Source organism: Varroa jacobsoni, unplaced genomic scaffold (genome assembly GCF_002532875.2).
Source record: "Varroa jacobsoni isolate VJ856 unplaced genomic scaffold, vjacob_1.0 scaffold_23, whole genome shotgun sequence".
Taxonomy (NCBI): domain Eukaryota; kingdom Metazoa; phylum Arthropoda; class Arachnida; order Mesostigmata; family Varroidae; genus Varroa; species Varroa jacobsoni.
This window is the reverse complement of record NW_019212925.1, coordinates 189,586-209,068: the sequence shown is the minus strand read 5'-3', so window position 1 is coordinate 209,068 and position 19,483 is coordinate 189,586. Positions and strand designations below refer to the sequence as shown.

General features: G+C 41.8%; 1 protein-coding gene across 1 annotated transcript in view; it reads right to left on the bottom strand.

The window, feature by feature from the left end:
• Lgr3 (Leucine-rich repeat-containing G protein-coupled receptor 3) overlaps nt 1–19,483 on the bottom strand; it is a 64,333-nt gene that overhangs the window by 4,579 nt on the left and 40,271 nt on the right. The window contains exons 13-18 of the mRNA XM_022830140.2: nt 18,701–18,772; nt 18,200–18,271; nt 15,600–15,829; nt 9,520–9,709; nt 6,185–6,410; nt 2,688–2,889 (exon numbers count right to left, since the gene is read on the bottom strand). Coding sequence (XP_022685875.2) covers nt 2,688–2,889; nt 6,185–6,410; nt 9,520–9,709; nt 15,600–15,829; nt 18,200–18,271; nt 18,701–18,772 — 992 coding nt within the window. The remainder of the gene's footprint in view (nt 1–2,687; nt 2,890–6,184; nt 6,411–9,519; nt 9,710–15,599; nt 15,830–18,199; nt 18,272–18,700; nt 18,773–19,483) is intronic.

The following is a 19,483-nucleotide window of genomic DNA, read 5'->3' as shown; positions in this document are numbered from 1 at the left end:
CGAACTTCCATCAGACAAGTGCGTACTGACTCAACATTGAAATGTAATTGTTCTGAAGCTAATGTCGACAGTTGGAAGTTTCAGCGAATGGAGAGCGGTTATTAAGCTTAGACAGCAGCTCTAACAATCAAGCCCGGGCTCTGTTTTGTCCTTACGTACAGCCCACTGAATAAGAGCTATTAGGCTAACAGAATAAAGCGCGCCAGCGCGATCACGACTACCCTGGCGCTCCGGCTTAGCCGGTTGCGCATGAATACTATAATTTATTCAACAAGAGTAGCCACTGCAAAGGAAAACTTTTCAGGCTACATGTATAGATTTCCGGAAGAAAAAGTATACGCTCAAGGACAAAACAAACAACATTATTGCTCCTGTTTAAAAGGAGGTTCGTATGGATTTCGGAAGCAAAGAACGAGCAAGGAGATCCACATTGCAGAGGGCAGACGAAGGCTGTTATGGAGTAGCTTTCTTTTTCTCCTTGTTACCTCTCGGGGGTTATTGTCAGTGGCAGTGTTGTTGTAACAGCCGAGCGGTGTTTGTCGTAGTTGGCTGAAGGATCACCCCGTGCGCCTGAGAGGGCAATAGGTAAAGAATGAACGGAATCAGCAAACAGAGAATAGGAGAAGAGAAAACAAATGTGGCCGAAAATCAGAGGGACTGCACGTTCCGACATGAGGCGCGAGCAACTGGCAGTTACTCGCATCACACCTATATTAATGTGCCTCCCTTGCTTTTTTCTTGTACACAGTTTCGGTTAAAGACTTTTTTCTCTCGTCTTTCTGTCTGCTTAGTTGGAAAGATACGTCTCGATGCGGCTGTTGCTGACGCAGGTAATTCCTGCGCCAAAAGATGGCGCCACGTAGCACACTTTGACTCAGCCAGCGTTTGCCTAAGCACCTATACAATTCAGCTGCATTAAATAGCCCTATGGTGCTGCACGCGACTCACATTATTTACAGGAAACTTACTGACTGGAAAAATGAGAAAGGAATACTATAAAAATACCTTGGAGTTAGAAGAACATTAGCTACTCGGTGGAAACACGGCGAAGAACAAGTTTATGGGATAAATTAGCGTGTTTGTGTCTAGATGAAAAACCTATGTAAGCTGAGGAAAGAGCCTGTAAGATTTTGCCCTCTTTGCTTTATACTGACTGACTTTTATGTCTCCATTTTTTGGACACTTCGTGAGAAGAGATTTTGTAATTATGACCTCGAAGGGCTGAAGAACGGCCAAAACGAGCGGCGTAGTTGCTGTAACTTAGACGAATGGTATGTCTTTTTTTTTGGTTTTTCTTCGCTAGCTCTTTATATTTCTGCACCGAATTAGGAAGCTTAGAAGGTATTGACAGATACGAAGTTGCCTCTGCTGAACCTGTTGCCCAACAGACCGGCACGACAGCTAATTGATCGCCACAGGATCCTGAAGTTACATCAATTGAAGGTATGTACATATTAGGCACAGAAAAATTATTAAGACATCCATCGTAGTGGCATACGGTGGAATTAATAATACATGGGGTTTTTCAACGAATAATTGAACCCCTAGCCTTAGAGCCATCCACGACGAAACGTAGTAGGACGGAAGTGATCCGGAAGTAAGTGGTGAAGACGTAGCTATTAGACTATGTCCTACATTTAAACAAGCCGAAATGACCCCGAGGCATGGTATCCTTGGTATACCAGTCAGCTATCCTGTATAGGGTACGATAGCACCACCGGGGAGCGATGCGCTGAACGTAGTTTGTTCGAAATGCGATCAGCCAAGCGAAGCGCCTGGACAGTATCAGACATCCAACTTGAGCCGACGCCGGAAGAGCGTCATCTGCCACGGTAGGCAGCTCTGCTGCCGCAGAAGACTTCATTTTCATTTCATTTCGATGACATCGTCCAGATCACAGTAGCCCCAGATCGGAGAATTTAATTTTTTGAAGAATATAATAAAAGTTGGTCTAGTTCAGAAAAATGCGGCGTTGTTTTTCTTCCTGTGGAAAACAAGCTATACTATTAAATGACAGGCTGAAAGCTATACAAACGCGATAGATAGTAGATATATGGTAGAATCATGAGTGACATACCGAGTATGTTGCCATTTTTGGGAGCCTTTGATTGACAGAGCCAAATTTCCTTTGACCAACTTGTTAATGATCGACGAAGGCACGTTAATTAGAAAATCAGGTGTTTGAATCGGATGTACGTGTCATAAGAGCAAAGAACACAAGATTCATCCATATAACTATTACGAACCATATGCATTTGACTGAAATTACCGAAATGCTATTTAGCACCCGAAAGTGACATACGCTTACATACCTCATGATGACTCGCTTGCCTAATAAGATGTCGCAACAACTTGTAAACCAACTATTATCAGAGCCTCTGTAGAAAAGAAGTGGGCCTTGAGTCTCTAACTTAATGAGTCAAAGACAAATCATTCCAGACAATCGACGTCTGACCTGCCACCCAAGACGTATAAGAAGTTGAAAAGGCAGTTTGACGAATCTCATACCCTGCTATGTGCCAACACCATCTATACGTACATGCACATATTTTGCGTAAACAACAGACTGAGGGAACAGATAACGTATAAAATAACTTATTTTTTGCACTTGTTTTTTCGACCCGATTCTTATTTTAGCTACAAAAACGTCCACTTTGATTCAGTATCGTTAACGTTCTCTAACTTACGCGAGATCTTCACTTTGCAGAGTGCAGCGAGCTTAATGGCAATAATTGGTATCCAGCATAAACAGTCCGTCAGAACAATGAGAAAGAACCGGAACGCAAGCACTGAGTCCTCGCGTCGTTTCAGCGTCACCGGCCGCGCGTGTTGTCGATCTCCCCGAATTATGACAAACATCCACGCATACAACAGCGAGATTAGCAGCATCTGTAATAATTTTACATACGAAAAAGCCGAAAATTTCATTAGTTTCTTGGAAACTATCCATATCTGTATATATAGATCAATAATAAAGGAAAAATGAACAAAACCGTAGTCTCAATGTACATCCAGAGAAATAGAAATCATACACTTTATACGAACAGGTACCTGACGACTCATTCTCCTGGCAACTTTCAGACCTTGGCAAAAATAATCCGATATCTTTTGATGAACATATTCTACAAAGTTCGAGCATAGCTGTTTCGATGGGAAACCACTCCTTTTTTGTCGATTTTTTTCGTATTTTTTACTTAATACATTATTCGTGCCGTTACAAAAAAAAAAAATGAATAGACCAGTTGTGTACCTGTCTGTTCCGTCTGTGGGTGCCTCGTTGTATGGCTCCCATATTTTACAAAGTCAGCTTACTGCCATATGCAAACAACCATGGCGTACTGGCTAGACGATTGGTAATCGAGAGTGACGGCAATTTATTACGGCATGGATTGTTAAAGTATAACTAAGCAATTGCTGCATGTTTAATTCCCCGTAGACTAATCTAACCGTCTATTGACCATAGTTGCAAGCATAGCACCGTGTTACACGCAGCAACTCAACCATTTTACTTCATTTATTTATACTTCATCGATGAGCAGTTTACCGATCTATGCTACTCTGATGACGAACTCAATATATTACATAGATGACGTCCTACATTGCCTTGAAACACATAGGCACCTAAGATTTAGCGTACTGTTAGATCCATTCACGTGTAAGCGCAGAGAATTCTGGCGGAGAGAAACGAAATATCGCTATTTGGAGCCGAAATGTGTAACATCATCTATTCATAGTCTCTTCTACATGTACACCGAGCTAAAGTGATAAAATCCACCGAAAAATTACTCGTGCTTTTCCGTCGTACATGCACGCGCAAGTCTTACTCCCTCGTAAAAGTTATCGCTTAAAATTGAAGCTCAGAAATAGAATACTGGATTAGTTATTGACCGTGAAGTTAAAGAATGACAGCTGTTTCGGCCCTTTCAATAGGTCGGAGAACGTTGCTTTTTTTGTCCCACGTGGTTGACATCTGTCGATGTCTGCAGGAGGCGAGTTATTTATATTTTTCCATTCTGGCACCGTACAGTAAAGGGTGCGCAAGCTTAATGTTACTATATGTGACTGGGCGCGATGTAAGCCGTGTGTATTACGCTAACAGGATGGACCCTTTCAGACGTGCTGGCAAATGCGCTGGAGGCTCATTTCGCTAGTACTCATGCCACTACTAACGACAGCGAATTTCTCGACAAAAATTTCCCATTTGGACAAGAAAACACACCCCAGTGCGATATAAGAGCATACAGACGACACTGTCAGGTTATCAGAAAGATCGCCTCAAGTTCCACTCTTTCAAATATTAGTCTGTGTAACTTAACAATGTGTCTAACCTACACAAATCAGATTTGTCCGTGGTCCAACCTGCGGCGCAGCGACGTTCCGAGTTGTTCCGAGTCTCGTTGTTCCAGCTATTTTAACTTGTAGTTACCATAATCGACAAAGCTAATTTGGGAATAGATTTTTAAAACCAAGAATCTGTGATAAAATGCCATTAAATTATTATGATTTTATCATGGTGATACAAACGTACAAGATAATTGGCAATTCAATTAAGTCCTTTTAATTGTGGTCTGTTGTGCGCTAAATACCCACAGATGGGAACTTCTCGAACCCCAGATGCCGGTGGATCGGCACCGGTAGTTAAAACAACGATGATGTGCACTTCACAGATATTTCCTGACAGCTGTTGAAATAAGCAGCTTCTTTTGCTACTTTATCGACCCTGCTGGTGCAATATCGCGGAGTGGATCCGTAAAGTTTCTCCTAGCGTTCTTCTACGATTGGGCATACTTTGTTGGCAAACTCGCTTAAGTCCATTTAGCGGTCGTCAGCGTTATTGGCGTTCAATACAATTGTTCCCAGAGAGTCGATATCCATTCCAATAATCACCTCGGCAGAAGAAATAACAAGTTCAATGCATCACCGCTACCACCAGTACAGCGTCGTATCGTTGCTGCGCTGCTTCTACAAATATATTCTCGAACAGAGCCCGAATATATTGTTTAAGGTGAACTAGATAAAAATGTACTCGTCTTTTATCCTACACAGTGACAAAAAAATCGTTTAGCCAAGGTCAATTTTTTAAAAACTTTTCCACCTCGGCCCCCCTTCTCAGTTGATTCTCTGTCTGGGAGCCCTTTGACCTCACACTTTGAGCCATTTTCCCTCCTTTGTAGAGTGAACTAAAAAAAAAGCACACCCAGAGAATAGCGCGGCAAAGATTTTCATTCTGCACTCTTCATGCTGCCTGCTTCCCCACGAAAAAAATAGAAGGCAGATTGATTTCTAATTGTGGTTTCTGTGCCAGGGGTTTGGAGGGCTGGCAGTAGTGAGGAAAAGGCGGCCTGAAAAACGAAAGTCGATTGCCGCCCTAGATTGGTGGCGGCGAGTTAGTTGTTCGGCTGCTTTCTCAAAGCAGCACAGGGTAATGGGTAGAAAAAAAGGTGCCGTTGAACGGGAAGCTGATTGAGCAGGTCATTCTATTGCCCATATTTCCCTCCCTAATCAGTCAGACTGGACTGGCCTGGTCTGGCGCTTCTAGTTTCCCCAGAGACCGTTCCTTCGCTCGCTTTGCGTCACGATTATGTTATCAGTTTTCTGCTACAGAGATAATTACTCACGCGCAAGCGCACCTAGCAGCCGCAAATGAAAAACGGACGCAGAACCAGGACAGGGCGAGGAGGAAAAAGAAAAATAGTATGTCGCAGAAGGGCAGTAGAGTATAGTAGAACATACTGATAATTTCAAATTATGAGACAAAAATTCCCATTGGCGAATACACACAGTGGCATACATTGACATACCGTTAATGCATAAATATTGGTAAAAACTACTAGCTTTAGATACAAGCATTGACCAAAGTAAAAATAACAATATCTAACTTATACGGCATTATTATTATTATTGCAGAAAATGAACAGATAAATGATACTTTGAGCCCTAAAATCCAACAGACAAACTAAAACGATGAAAAAACGCTGGAGTAATGAAAATACGCACATTTCAATTCTTCAGAATGAGCCAAACGGAAATACAAAAATAAAAGTTGTAAACAAAATGGATTTCTAGATTGCAAAAGTCTATAAGAGATCCTCAAGTCTGGAGATCAAAACTAATAATATAATAATAATAATAAAATTCGAAGAGTGGTTTCTAGTAACGTGCAATTATCGTACGCTATACTAACCGCAGCGAGGTTGATTCCGAGGAAGACAAGTGCTGAGTACTGCCATCCTAGCGTAAATGGATCATCGATGTGTAGTGGAAAACATAATCCGTTTGACGAGTAAAATGAAGGCTGGGGCCAATGCAGAACCGGGTAGAGCGCCAAAAGTAAACCTGTTGCCCAAACGCCTGCCACGCACCAGCGGGCAACTGTTAATGTAACAACACGTACGTTTGTTTTTATGCACCTGTTAGAGACAAAAAAAAAAAAAACAATTCATAAACGTCTTTGATATAAAGCACTTTGGCGCATATTTTTTTTAGACCGTAACCGGAGAAGCAAAATGCTCTAACTTTTGGTCAACTAAGTTGTAAAAAGTACATTTTGATAGGAAACTCTCTTTAAGCGACTCTTATTTTTCTAAAATTCTCTCATCTCTAGAAATTTCTATCTAAGAAATAAAGGTAGCGCTTAAAAAACAAAGAATGTATTTATCTTGGAAATGTCCCTGTTCATTTGTCTATATACATTTTAAAAAGTTCCCCAAAAGCAATCGTTCGCTTAATACGAGGAAAAATGAGACACCGTGAGTAAAAATACCTTGAGGGTCTCCGTTGTTATTGTTCAAGTTATCATTCGCGATCGCGTAGGCGGTAATACCGCTAATTGTGCTATTGACATTCAATGAAATACCGTTTGGATAAATGGTCTTCATTTATTCAGCTGAAGAGGCTTTCTAGAGAGAGATTAAAGATGACAATTTTCCACTAACAAAAACTAGCGTCGTCTATAAATTACCCTTTGCAAAAAGTGATCAAACAGGTGTACGTACATTGAAGTACTATTCTGTTTCCGGGATGATGTATTTTCATAAAGGCAATACGCAGAGCTCATGAATTCTCGATTAGGAGAGGACAAGGACGTTCTTTCACATTCTTTTAACTAATAATCCCTTTTAGGCGTATGAGTTCTTACAGTCGGCTTTACCTCTGCCGATTAGGGTACGATCTATCGTTTCGGAATAATCTGTTAGTTAATGTAATGGACGTGTGCCCCATGATAACAAAATGCGTAAACACTGTTTTTATCCATAGGAAATTACTAACCTGCAAAAAGCGCTAATGCTACTATGACACAGATCACTAGTAAACAACGTGCACAGTAGGTAATTTTTCTTACGATGTTCATGTACGCTTATACTACGGTGAAGCTTGTTCAGTATTTGGGGCACCCGTATGTACCATTTCATCGTTATTACCAACATTACTAACAATACCGATATGGTGCTCGCGCAGAGACAATTTTACGTCGTCCAGTCCAAGAGAGCAACGACACGCAAGCTGACAACGTCTGACAAAACGAAAACATTAGCCCCACTCCACCATATCCCTATTGGAACTAACGTGCAGGCTGCTTGACTTTACCATTATGTGATTGAATAGGGACACAAAGCGAGATTGAGGCTAATTGACAATCTTACGATTGTCTGGATATAATTTATGCGTTTGACTCTTCGTCCGTCTTTGTTCGACCATCTCACTATCTATCTTATTATTCCGAAGCGTTCAATAGTGGGTGAAGTCAGTTTATTCGGCGATTTTTCGTCATCGACTTATAGACAGTAAATTTACGACCGTGTTCCGTGTCTCGCGTTTGTTTTCGCTCACTCCATCAGAAAAAAAAGCGTGAATGAGTTGCGTTACGTCACGTCTTTGTCTTTCTCGTGTTGAAAGCGTTTTATTTAAATTCACCTTCTGCATGTGAAAATGCGGCTAGCTCGAGCACACTTCACACAATCAGTGAGAACTCGTGTTGGAGCGGCCGGTCATCACGTTACATAGACGCTTGCGGCAACTACGACCCCCCATCCTCGAAGCTGTAATCGCTAATAGTAATAACAGACGGAGCACAGCATCATCCCTGACAAACAAAATACCACGAACCAATGGCAGGTTGAACGAGGCTGGCGAAAGAAGCAAATGGTTCTGACCGCGCTATAGCTAACATTACAGTGGTTTAGCTACGACAATCACGACCATGACGGACGTTTAAGTTGGCCGTGGTGATGATAACGACATTATTGTTGTTATTGGTATCCATTTCCCAAGAAATAAACGCGGGGATAATCAACGGGGCCCGAAGGAGGCCAAGCCTGAGTTGAGGAAGTCAGGCTTACCGGGAATGGGAAAGGAATAGAGGGAAACAGACTTACACACCAATGTCCTCCTCTAATGGAGAGTAGCGAGCAACGACTCATGCTATCTTTCTTCCATGTTCTCGTTCGTTTCATCCTTCTCATCCTCCGCCTAATCTTCGAATTTTCTATCGATGAGCGGAAAAAGCCGTCATACCACACCAGATGGTGGTATAACAACAGTAGCAGGAACACCGATATCTTGTCCTCTGCCTGTTCCATCCCTTACTCTCCATGCAAACAACTATAGATTTAGTTACCCTTTTAGTTAGTCTAATCTGGCTGTTCCGTTCAGCCTTTCGGGCCTTTAGCTAGATCTCCGTGTATGGGGACATTAACCGAGAAAAAAGACGACCGATGGCAAGACACTGCGCTCGTCTTCGTTCGATTACAAATGCAAGCTCTTGAAGGCAAAAACGAGATAGAAAGACGGCCGGCCACACAGACTCGATCTCGGCTTAATTTTTTTCTGATGGGTACCGCTGCTTGTCTTTTCGATGCCTGCGATGTGACGGTTCGATTCAGCCGTATCGAGAGTGAACGATGGGCGATTTAATGGTTACGGTTCAACTGTGGCTGTATGATAAAATAATATGAGTGAAGAAAACACGTGTCAATTGGAATTGTGCGTTTTTTAATAACGCTGCTAAGGCTTGCCGAAAAAATTTATATTGCACAAATCTCCTACAGATTTGCAAGTAATACATACATTAAAATAAATCTCACCCATTTCACATACAAAAACATGTGGGTGCTTATATTCTGTAGTAATAGTCAGGTTTTTATTTGCGCCAGCAAAAAAAAAACGATACAAGTAAGATTGCAGTCTGTCAGCATTTCTGATATATCGTGTACTCTTATAAAACTATAAACAATGAGATGTTTCTCTAAAAGCGTCCCGTTAAGATCCCCTACTGTCGAGTTGTGTCGCAGATGTCTGGCACCCACTGAGAATTGGCATACTATTAAAAGCAAGTTCTAGATCGATATGCTGCTGTTCTGAAAAAAACACGTAGGCTAAGGTTCGTTCCTTCATGAGCCTGAAGTATATGACAAGCATGTGACAATAAGAGGAACTATCGGAAGTTGGAATCGACGGACGCTATTTAATGTGTATGATTTATTATGTACTTTAGATGGTAGGGCACGCTTAGATACTAACCGATACCGTTCGATTGTAATGAGTGACAATATAAGGACAGACACCTCGCAGCTCATCATGGCCAAGAGTCCGACTGCTGTGCACCTCCAGCTCGTCATCCATTGACGCGCATGACGATTATATTCATCGCGAAACGCCACATCCAATGTACCCACGATCAAAAGGTACACGCCCATAAGAAAGTCGGCGACTAGAAAAAAATTATCAATAAAGAAAAATACAAAGATAACAAGTTAGACGTTGAAGACACAGGTTGAAGTACCACTTTAAAACATAATCAGTAGGGCAGCGTTAATTATTGAACTCATACGAAGTACAAGTCTTTGTTTAGTTACGCGGAAGTTCCGCTTAACTATGAGAAATGTTTGTGTAGAAATGATAGTTAAAATGAAAGTAATAACAGCCGTTCAAAAATGTATTCAGACGTCCAGTATCCAAACGACAGATAATGACACTGTTTTTCAGTTTTTTTTCTTTTAACATAGTTAGGTGTGCTGTGTCATAACAGCCACTCGATCCTGGTACTAAAGGCAGGCAACTTAGTACCATGGACTACATGGCCGCAAACGTAAGTATGTTAAAAATAATTATCTATGTTTTTTTTGCATCGGACTTTTTAGCGAGATGTAGAAAAACCCCAGTACCCTGTTGCCCATGATGTCGCGAGAATCATTCACGAACATTTCACATTCAAAGATAGAACCAGTAAATAAAGGAATGATATTCATGCTGGCCCAGTTCACGTGTACGGTGACCGCATATAGGGGAACTAAGTATACATAGTTGAAAAAAAAACACTGAATTTTATCCGGTCACTCTAATTATCTTGGAAACTCTAAGACATTTTTATTTAAAACCTTGATGACATAACCATTTTTTTCTGATATATTACGAGGGAAAAGAAAATAACAAAATGGTCGTGATCTTAAACCTCGACATTTGGTTTTGAGTGTAAGCTTTTCTAATGATACGATATTTGAACGAAAGGAAAAATACAGAACGGCGTAGCTTCTTAAAGCGTCCTATGTGAAACGTCTTTAAAAAGGAACAATCAGGTCAGCGTATCGTTTTGAGCAGATTTCATCACTAACAAATTATTTAGTCCCGAGCTTATCAGGGCATTCTAAAATTTCATTGTAAACCAAAGCTGTTCGAGCAGTTAGGTAGAACAGCGAGCACCGCATTCGGTCAAACAAAATGCCTTATCGACGAGCAGCCGGAACATCCAGAATATACTACATAAACTACGCATCATACATCCGCTCTGTCGTAAGGGCCCATATTGCAAGGTACATATCGTGGCCATTGGAAATCGCCCGCCATGTCACCCAACCCAACCGTGGCGTCTGCTTTCCTACGGTAGATGCAAGTCAATATACAGTTCCGCGTTCTCGCGTCTATCTACGGACACACTCGGCTCTGAGAGCCTTTAGCCAAACTCTTTCGACCTTTAAAGCATAGATATTACAGACACGCGATGTTCCGCAAGCACTGTAGTACTGCCCAAGGCTCAGGGTGTCGAGTAACGACAGCATGATGAAGTGCATGCAATCAGCAACCCGCTGAATCCTTATGTACCACCCGCGAATAGCGCCCTCCTTGTACCCGGCCACATTCTGCTACCTCGCAGTGGACATTCGCAGTGCCAACATAAACAACGGGCGTCTACAGATAGCAGGCATAGCTGCCATATGTCTGTTCCTATCCTCACATTGTCAGATTTCGGTAATCACTTGGACAGACACTTGTGGTAAAGAGCAAAGCTGCGCGTCTACAATGAAAAGGAAGACGAACAGGCTTTCTCCCTATTCTATTCTACTTACAGAGGTCTCGTCAACACTCCACTGTTGTCTGGCAGCCGTAGCATCACCGACAGCGTTTGCAGGAAACGCTTGTCATAGCTCCGCCCGTCACCGAACATCAAGAACAACAAGTCTATATATATATAGTATGAAAATAAAAGAGTGTAGAAAGACGCATTTCTTAAGGGACAAGCAACAGCTTATAAAATGGCGGAAGAGAAAATGACCACACGGGGATAAAGACGAAAACACAGATGGAGCCAGTAAAACAATAACAGCATCGGCGGCAGCAACAGCATATGATCTTCTAACAACAGCGAGCGGCGAGGAACAAAGCATACTGCCCTGTGAGACGTGACGAGACGCCACGCATCGAACAGAAAGGCTTCAAATCTTCTTATTTGTTAGATGTCCTGTGTAGGACACGAGGATGACGAAGTAGGGAAAGACGAGGACGAAGCGAAAAGGCGGCAACTATTTCGAGACAAATGTCCACAAACCCTGTCGGAACTTCTGGCAGAGCACTTCAACCGTACAGCCTTCTTGCTTAGCATCGACAGGCTCAGCATCCCTTCAGCAGAGGGCTGCCTATAACACTGACTGTTTGGGCCTACAAGTCTGCCATGGTCGAGTGGTACGACAGGGGTCCCCCAACAAGTAGTACAGTTGACACAGGCTCTCGACCCCAATTCACTAGCCATGATGTTCCACTCGGCTTTCCTCTCGTAAATGTTGTTTAGGCGCTAGACTGTCAGTATGAACCGTTCTTGCGCTAGTCGTGTATATGTAGGTGAGAGTGAGGGCTGATATTGCAAGAGCGTCAAGCGATGCACGTTCCTCTTGCTTTCACGCACCATCCCGAAACGTTTTCGTATTTGATAATGGCGTCCGGTAGTGGACAGCAACTCAACAATACCTACTACGTTATCGTTTCTAGTCATCTTCATACACAAGATACCTAGTTGGAATTAGCATAGTCAGCATTACTAGTGTGTGCAACGTTGTCAATGATAGGCACCGCAATTTTTTTCCTCTCTATCCTATTCCGTACATAAGCATCCCTTTTAAATAGCTATGATAGCTGCTGTTAATGCCCACATACTCGAACCCGTAAAACACAGCACGTCCCTGATTGGACTTGGATTTAGACCGGCATGTTACGTAGTCGAGGGCGTGTTCGTAGACACCGTCCACGTCCACGTACATGCGTATCGTATGTATCTAAGGGAGTTGTAACAGGGGAGAACGTAGCTGGAAACCCGCGCACATAATGCTTCCTTGTTAAGTGATATATGTGGTTAGTTCCGCAAAAGAAACAACCCAAGAACACTATACATTTTCCCCATTTTGCGATTTGCCTCCATATCGCTTTGCTGGTTTCCTATCATTCACCTATATACGTGTCGCCTCTTAGCAAGAGTATACTATGTGGCGGCCGCTTAAATGGCTGAACGACGGATCGCCTTTGTCGGGGGCTGATTAACGTGTTACATCTTTCATCACCTTGTGCACACAGCGTGAAAGCAAAGCTTACTACTGCGTTTGAAGCTAAAAGGGCTACAAAGAGTATCAAATTGGTATTCAGTTTGGCTCCAACTATTGATGCGCTTGTGGTGAGATCTAGTACGTACTTCATTACTATACATTTCAGTATTATTCGCACCGGCAATCTACTTAAATGGCACCGTACATATATATTTACTTGTGATTGTACATCGCCTATTCTACAGAGCAATTCTTTGGCTCATTATTGTTAAGCAGAGAGTACAGCGTATCGCTTGCTCCGGGAAGTGAATCTTTTACGCAAAAGGGTGCATTGAGACCTATCCCACATGGGCGATGGCGAAACAAACCTAAAGCATTTTAAGCCTAGCTTTTACTTGAGATTTTTGACCGTTTGGTAGCTATAGCCTGAGGCGTTCAGCCTGCAACTGACGCCGACGAATCACTTCACTCTGAATGCGACAATCATGAAATGTTTGTATAACCTTCGGTTTCCAAATAAACTGTCCACTTACTGTGAACGTCTAGAAGCATTAAAAGTTAACAGATGCATTGCCAAAGGAGTGTGAAATGATGATAACGTTTTGCCGAACTCTCCGCGCAATCCTCATCTATCTATCACGTGTGACGCTTCGATGTCGCCCCAGTTATCTAATAATAACGATTTTTTTAATTTCCTTTTTGTATGTGTCCTTTTTTTTTATCCCCATAGTGTTATCGGCTTTCCCTAGGACAGGCTCTTCTCAGTCAGTAATGGCGTTACCTATCGTTCAGCCTCACTGGCGTCCAAAGGCATACTCTGTAATTTTAAGGATCCTTGCCTTAGGTTCCTAGTTGAACCACGGGTCGCGAACACTCTTCTGTTTTATGTCAATTTTTTTCCTAGGAGCATACGAGACATAACAGGTTTTCTTGCTTCTCGTATCCTTCTGTCTTCCATCGTCTAAGATTTCCATTTGTTTGGTGTCTTATGGTGACAGGTCCGTCCCATCTCTCCTGCTTCGAAATAGCAAAAAAAGCCATCTGGTTTCTTTTTCTTATATTTTCGTTTTTCGGCTCTAAGATAATACTACACGTTACCGCAACGCGCATCACAGATTTTGATCATTATTAGCATCGTTATCGTTGTTGTTGCCGCGCCGCCCATCACGACGTTGGTTTTTCCGTAGCCTATTCCTTTTTTTTTACCTTGCTTTCTCTCTCTTATTCGACAACCTTTTCTTATTTCACCCTTTCACGCGCCTTTTAGGCAGTTGTATTTCCTTTTGCTGCATCTCTCTTCAGAAAAAGTCAGGCATCTTCTGCTGCACTGCCTGAACCCAACTTGTTTCCCCCTACTTGTAACGCTTTTTTTCACTATCGTTTGTGCCTTTTGTCTCCCTGGCCACTTTTTTTTCCTGCTGTCTGTCCTCGCGTTCTCGTGAGATGTCGCCGAGACCGGCAATCGCATCTTTAAGCCACAGCCGCTATCACTAGCCTCTTCAGGCTTTGCTAGCGCCATGCAACTCACCGATCTGTATTTCTTGTCTGCTTGGGTTCTCAAGTGCCATCAGTTCCACACCCTAATAACCCGCCATTCTTTCAAATTCTAGCCGTTAAAGCTTGACCCTGCTTTCTTTCTCCTTTCATGTCTGCCGGCTCGTTGAGGCCGATCCGTAGCTGAGCGTTGTTTCCTTCGCTTCAGACAAAGTTACGCACGCTTTTTTTTTACTTCGATTTCATCCCACTCTCACCAATGAGGATCAGTAGCAACAGCCCTACAACTTTCGTACAAAGTCGTCCGGTGATTCGAACGGAAGTGATCTCCTCGCTTGTTTCGACAGATCTTTCCTCCTGTTATCTGACTCCTGCTCGTCTGGCCTTCGTGCCACTCTTTCTTTCATATTGTGTTTGTTCTTGGTACCCTACCACAGTCGTGTTATTCGTATGTATAGCAAATCCGAGCCCATGACGACGCGGGCGCACAGCTACGAGTGAGGCCAGCTATAAAAAGAGGCAACCAATGATTCTGGCGTGTCTACCCGTGTTTTATGGGTTCGCTCCTGTTCGAGTCCAGTAATGGATAGACATTTCTATATATGCATATATATCTCATTAAAAGGTAAAGTAGAACTGGCTTGTTATTGAAAACACTCACTGAATTTTGCATGATGTGCACGGTAGATGCATGACCCCGTGCTGCTGAAGCTCACTCAAATATAGTTCAGACGTAATTGCCACTTGTTTGTATTCGTATCTTTGGTGGTTCTTGCGTGTGCAAATATATTTAACAATAGACTCAAACTTTCCAAAAATGGAGTGATTGATCTTTCAAACGTTTGCCTGATAAATTCTTGTTCAGACGGCTTAGCACGACGGGTGCTAAGTACTCCTTCTCGGAAAGTTAATACTCTAAGCTAATACATAATATATATAATATAACACTAAAAATACCGAAGTCGTTTGTTATATAAGAAGTTTATATTGAGTAGGCCTGCCATTAGCTACTAAGGAGTTCATCGACCGATACGAAACACACAGGCAAACAATGATGTTGAAGTGCATTTGTTGAAATTATTCAAGGTCGGTATATCGGAGCCTAGTAAACTACACCTTCTAAAGACTACTAGTTACTGCACATATTTACTGATAGCTAGATGCATGCCCAGCGACCCCCCATCGCTTAGGACACTCGTTGAAATTTGGTCGATGACCGATCCGTATTATTGTCTCATAGTAATTTGTTAAACCTATAGAAAAACTATTTTTTTCAACAGAAACTAATAAACAACCTACTTGATAAATTCTTGATGAAGAGCGATAGTACGCGATCTTCCTTTTTACTAATAACGCGCCAGGCAAACACGACACTGTTGGCCGCACAGGTAGATACAGCTACAACCCAGACGGACAAGCGAAGAATTGGCCAGACAAGTAGGTGCTCTGTCGACGATACCCCATCGGTCTTCGGGAAGCAGATCCTTACGTACGGCGCATAGCTACAGTATTGAAATTTTTTCAGGTAGCTGGAAACGTTGAGTCAGGGAGGACGTTCGCAGAACTTACGGGGTTAAATGCTAATATTGGATGTTATATCTCGAAATAAAGACTGAACAAGGCTTTGTTTAGTTGTCAAATTTGTCGTCTCAATGAAAGCGTAGAAACCTTGCAACGTTGTGGCGTTCACAGTTAGAACAACTGTGAACTACATAGACAAGCATTTACTTAAGTTAGCATCAGGCGTCCGGTAACCCTTAGCATGCTATCTAGGACATGGCGATATTTCGGCAAGTAAGTGACAAATTAAAATTGTTAGTAATAATTTAGAACAGTCACTTTGTGTGGTAAATTCCAACTTCGCAAAGATCGTTAACTTTTTGTAGATCTACACACAAGCTAACTGCATGGCTTTAGAGAAACTTTTCATATCCATTGCTTCTAAACGGCCAGAACAGTGGACCGTAAATGATAAGCAATTCTGTGTAGTGCCTCAAATTTGCCTTAGCTCTATAGAACTACGTGCACGAGCTGAAGCTGAACGGCTCATCTGTAAAGAAAAAACCTGCCCATATTCCCCTTAGATGAACATAAATGAACTCATAGGGTGCCATGCGAGAAGAAGCTGACCTCCTTGTTGGGGAGTAAAACAAATGCATATAGTTGTCACTATAGGAGTACTTCGATCCCGTTTTTTGCGCATGCCAGTAGGCGAAAAATGTCTCTGAGGCAATAGCTTGCATCGCGCTCCAAAAACAGCCCGAAATAAAGCCCCACAAAAGAGCAATCATCAGCACAATAGCTCAGATACATGCAACTGTTACACAGTGCTAACGTAGAAAACGTCGATTTAGACAATTTTCACTATCAGGATAAATTGGACGTGGAGAACCAGCTGTGTCAATTCTTTGGCTATGGCTAGACAAAGGCTTAACAGGTCTAATTGAACTTGCCCAAAAGGAAACTGGGTAACATTTGAAGAAATATAGAGTTTACTGGCTTTTGCATCAGCCATCATTCTAAATAATAGATCATCAAAGCGAATGGTCATTACAGTTTGGGCTATTCAATAAAAATGCATTATCGCATTGTACAGCAGAAACATGCTGATTTGTAAGCCGCAATGCGTACATGGCTGCAGCCGTTCTTAAACAGAGACGCGATCTGGTTGAAGGCTCTTTACCCCATGTTGATCAGTGTCTCGTTCTTCTCTCGTTGCCAAGAACAGAATCAATTAAAAAAATACGCTTTTGTGGTTAACTTAAGATCAATGTTGGCCCATTTCTTTCACTTAGAACTACATAGCAGGCGCAGAGAGGGAAGAGGAGGGCAGCTGGTTCGTTTTAGAGGGGTTTAGTTGGACAGATCGCATGAAACGTCAACAGATCGAGGCGGACGTCTAGGTCGCCCGAATTACGCAGCGGCAAGGGAATCAGAACAGAGTAAATACATAAATGATTGGGATGAATGTTGTATAGCTGGGAACATTTACTTTTACGTCTTTGTCGATATAAAGATAGTGGTGTGACAAAAGCCACAAGCGGTTAAAATTATAAAAATCGTAATGCTCTGTAGAAGCTAACGTGGAAAAACTCTCTAGAGCAACTTACAAAATAAAGAGAAACTAATGTTTTCAGACCATTTTTGTTATTACAAGTGTATACTAAATAGCTGTGAAGCAGACCGTGTACGTTACTGGTAAGATGGTTTCCTCAAGTAGGTTGCACGTAGTTATAGAAGGTTTCTATTTAATAACGTAAAACAGGATTTCAAATGCGCAATAAATGGTGAGTTTTCGTCCTTCGTATGATATCGTAGGCCGCTGTTTGCGAGACAGCAATAGGATACTAATTTAAAAGCACTTTTGTGATTTTTCCTACCCACTAAGATCAACGCCTTCTAATTGACGGCAACAAGTGAATAGGTATAGGCTAGTATTTGAGAACGTCCTGAAATCATGGCGTAGATTTACAAAACACGATACCGACAACAGAATTCGAGACACGTACGATACAGTAGCTGATTTCACATAGAGGTTTCCCTTTAAATATTTGAGCAGAGCTTGAGACATACATACATCTCAAAATAGTCTGACGAAAGTGTTTATTTTAACATACATACATACAAATTTTGGTTTTTTGTTATTATTCCAGTGTTGAGTGCCTTAAGTGTCACAGCCGAAATTATGATATGCAACCTGCACATATCTTGGCTGATGCATTTGATTCGCTTGAAATTAGATGTTTTTTTTTTTAAATTTTTTTATCCATATTTATTATGATATCAGCCGCTATGGCAGAATTCAGCAAGAAATCTGTTACACGTCGGACATCGAGCTTTATACGTTATAGTATCCCGTCCCCGTGTTTTAATAGTAACATTACTATGAGGATACTTACATGAACTTCAGATCCTGCAGCTGATGGAAATGTGCCACGTCAATGTTCTCTAATTCAAGGCCGGAAAGATTTCTAACGAAAGAAGGCATTGTCAATAACTTTTGCTCTGTCATCTTCTAATGGTGAATGGTGAATTACTAGAATCACTATTAAACCCTTCCTTTTATACAGTTTCGTCTTTATTCCACCAAGAACGAAAGATTTAGCTCGACAGCTAACCGATCGGGATAAGAACAGCTTTTCCTCTAAAAGCTCTGTCCTTGTGGGCTTGAGTCTTCACGGAGTAACCCTGTGTCAGCTGTTTTCTTCTGATTTATACCTCAAACAAAGCAACACAAAACTCTTGACGAAACACCGATCGGCGTTATATTAAACTCATCTATTGATATGCAAAACGTTTGCTGTTTCGTTGAAACGAAACTTGAAGAACTTTATTAGACAACAAATCGCTAAGGTTCCACAAAGGCGTCAAATGGTGTGTATACGGAAAGGGGTACTTACAAGGAGGTGAGATTTCTATTGTGTACAAAAATATCAACATGCAAATAAGTTATCGGATTGTTGGCCAGGTTCCTGGAAAACAGAAACATAGATAATCAATCAGTTCATGAGCATTTGGTCAGAAATGTGGACAATGTCAATTTTTAATATGTAGTTCAACTTTAATTTGCTGTGAAGGTTAATAATAACTGCCTCGTGAAGGACAAGCTCAAAGTACTTACAAGTAGTTCCTATCTAACTGTCCTCTAATTCCGCTCTTAGCTTGAATGCGATATATATACCGCCATTCATTTATATCATAGCTTCTAAAATTCTGCGCACGACGAAAGAACGCTTGAGGTTGTATATCTCATACCTTGATGCGTTAAGACTTAATTCCCATTGAATTTGCCATAGCAGATTCCAAGACAAAGGAAACACAAACAGAAGAGTCCATTTCAATGTAGACAGCTTGTTAAAATACTAGTAACTGTCAACAGAATTCGGTTGATATTGCGGGTTACAAAGCGTTGGCATTTCCGTTGATAATAATCCTTCCTTTGCTCTTCTTTTAAATTGGATTTTTTATTTCCCTTTGTTCCTACTTCTGGTATGCGGTGGGGCAAACGGGGACTTTAAAGAATAAAACGTTTAGATGTATGCAAAACGTTTAAGAGTGCACACCGTATGAAGCACCCGGTTTTAGGTTTCGTCATTATACGAATAAGAAACGATGGCTGAGCCTGAAAGGAAAATCACTTCAGCACTTAACACCGTATATGAGACTGTCGAGCCTGAGAGGTG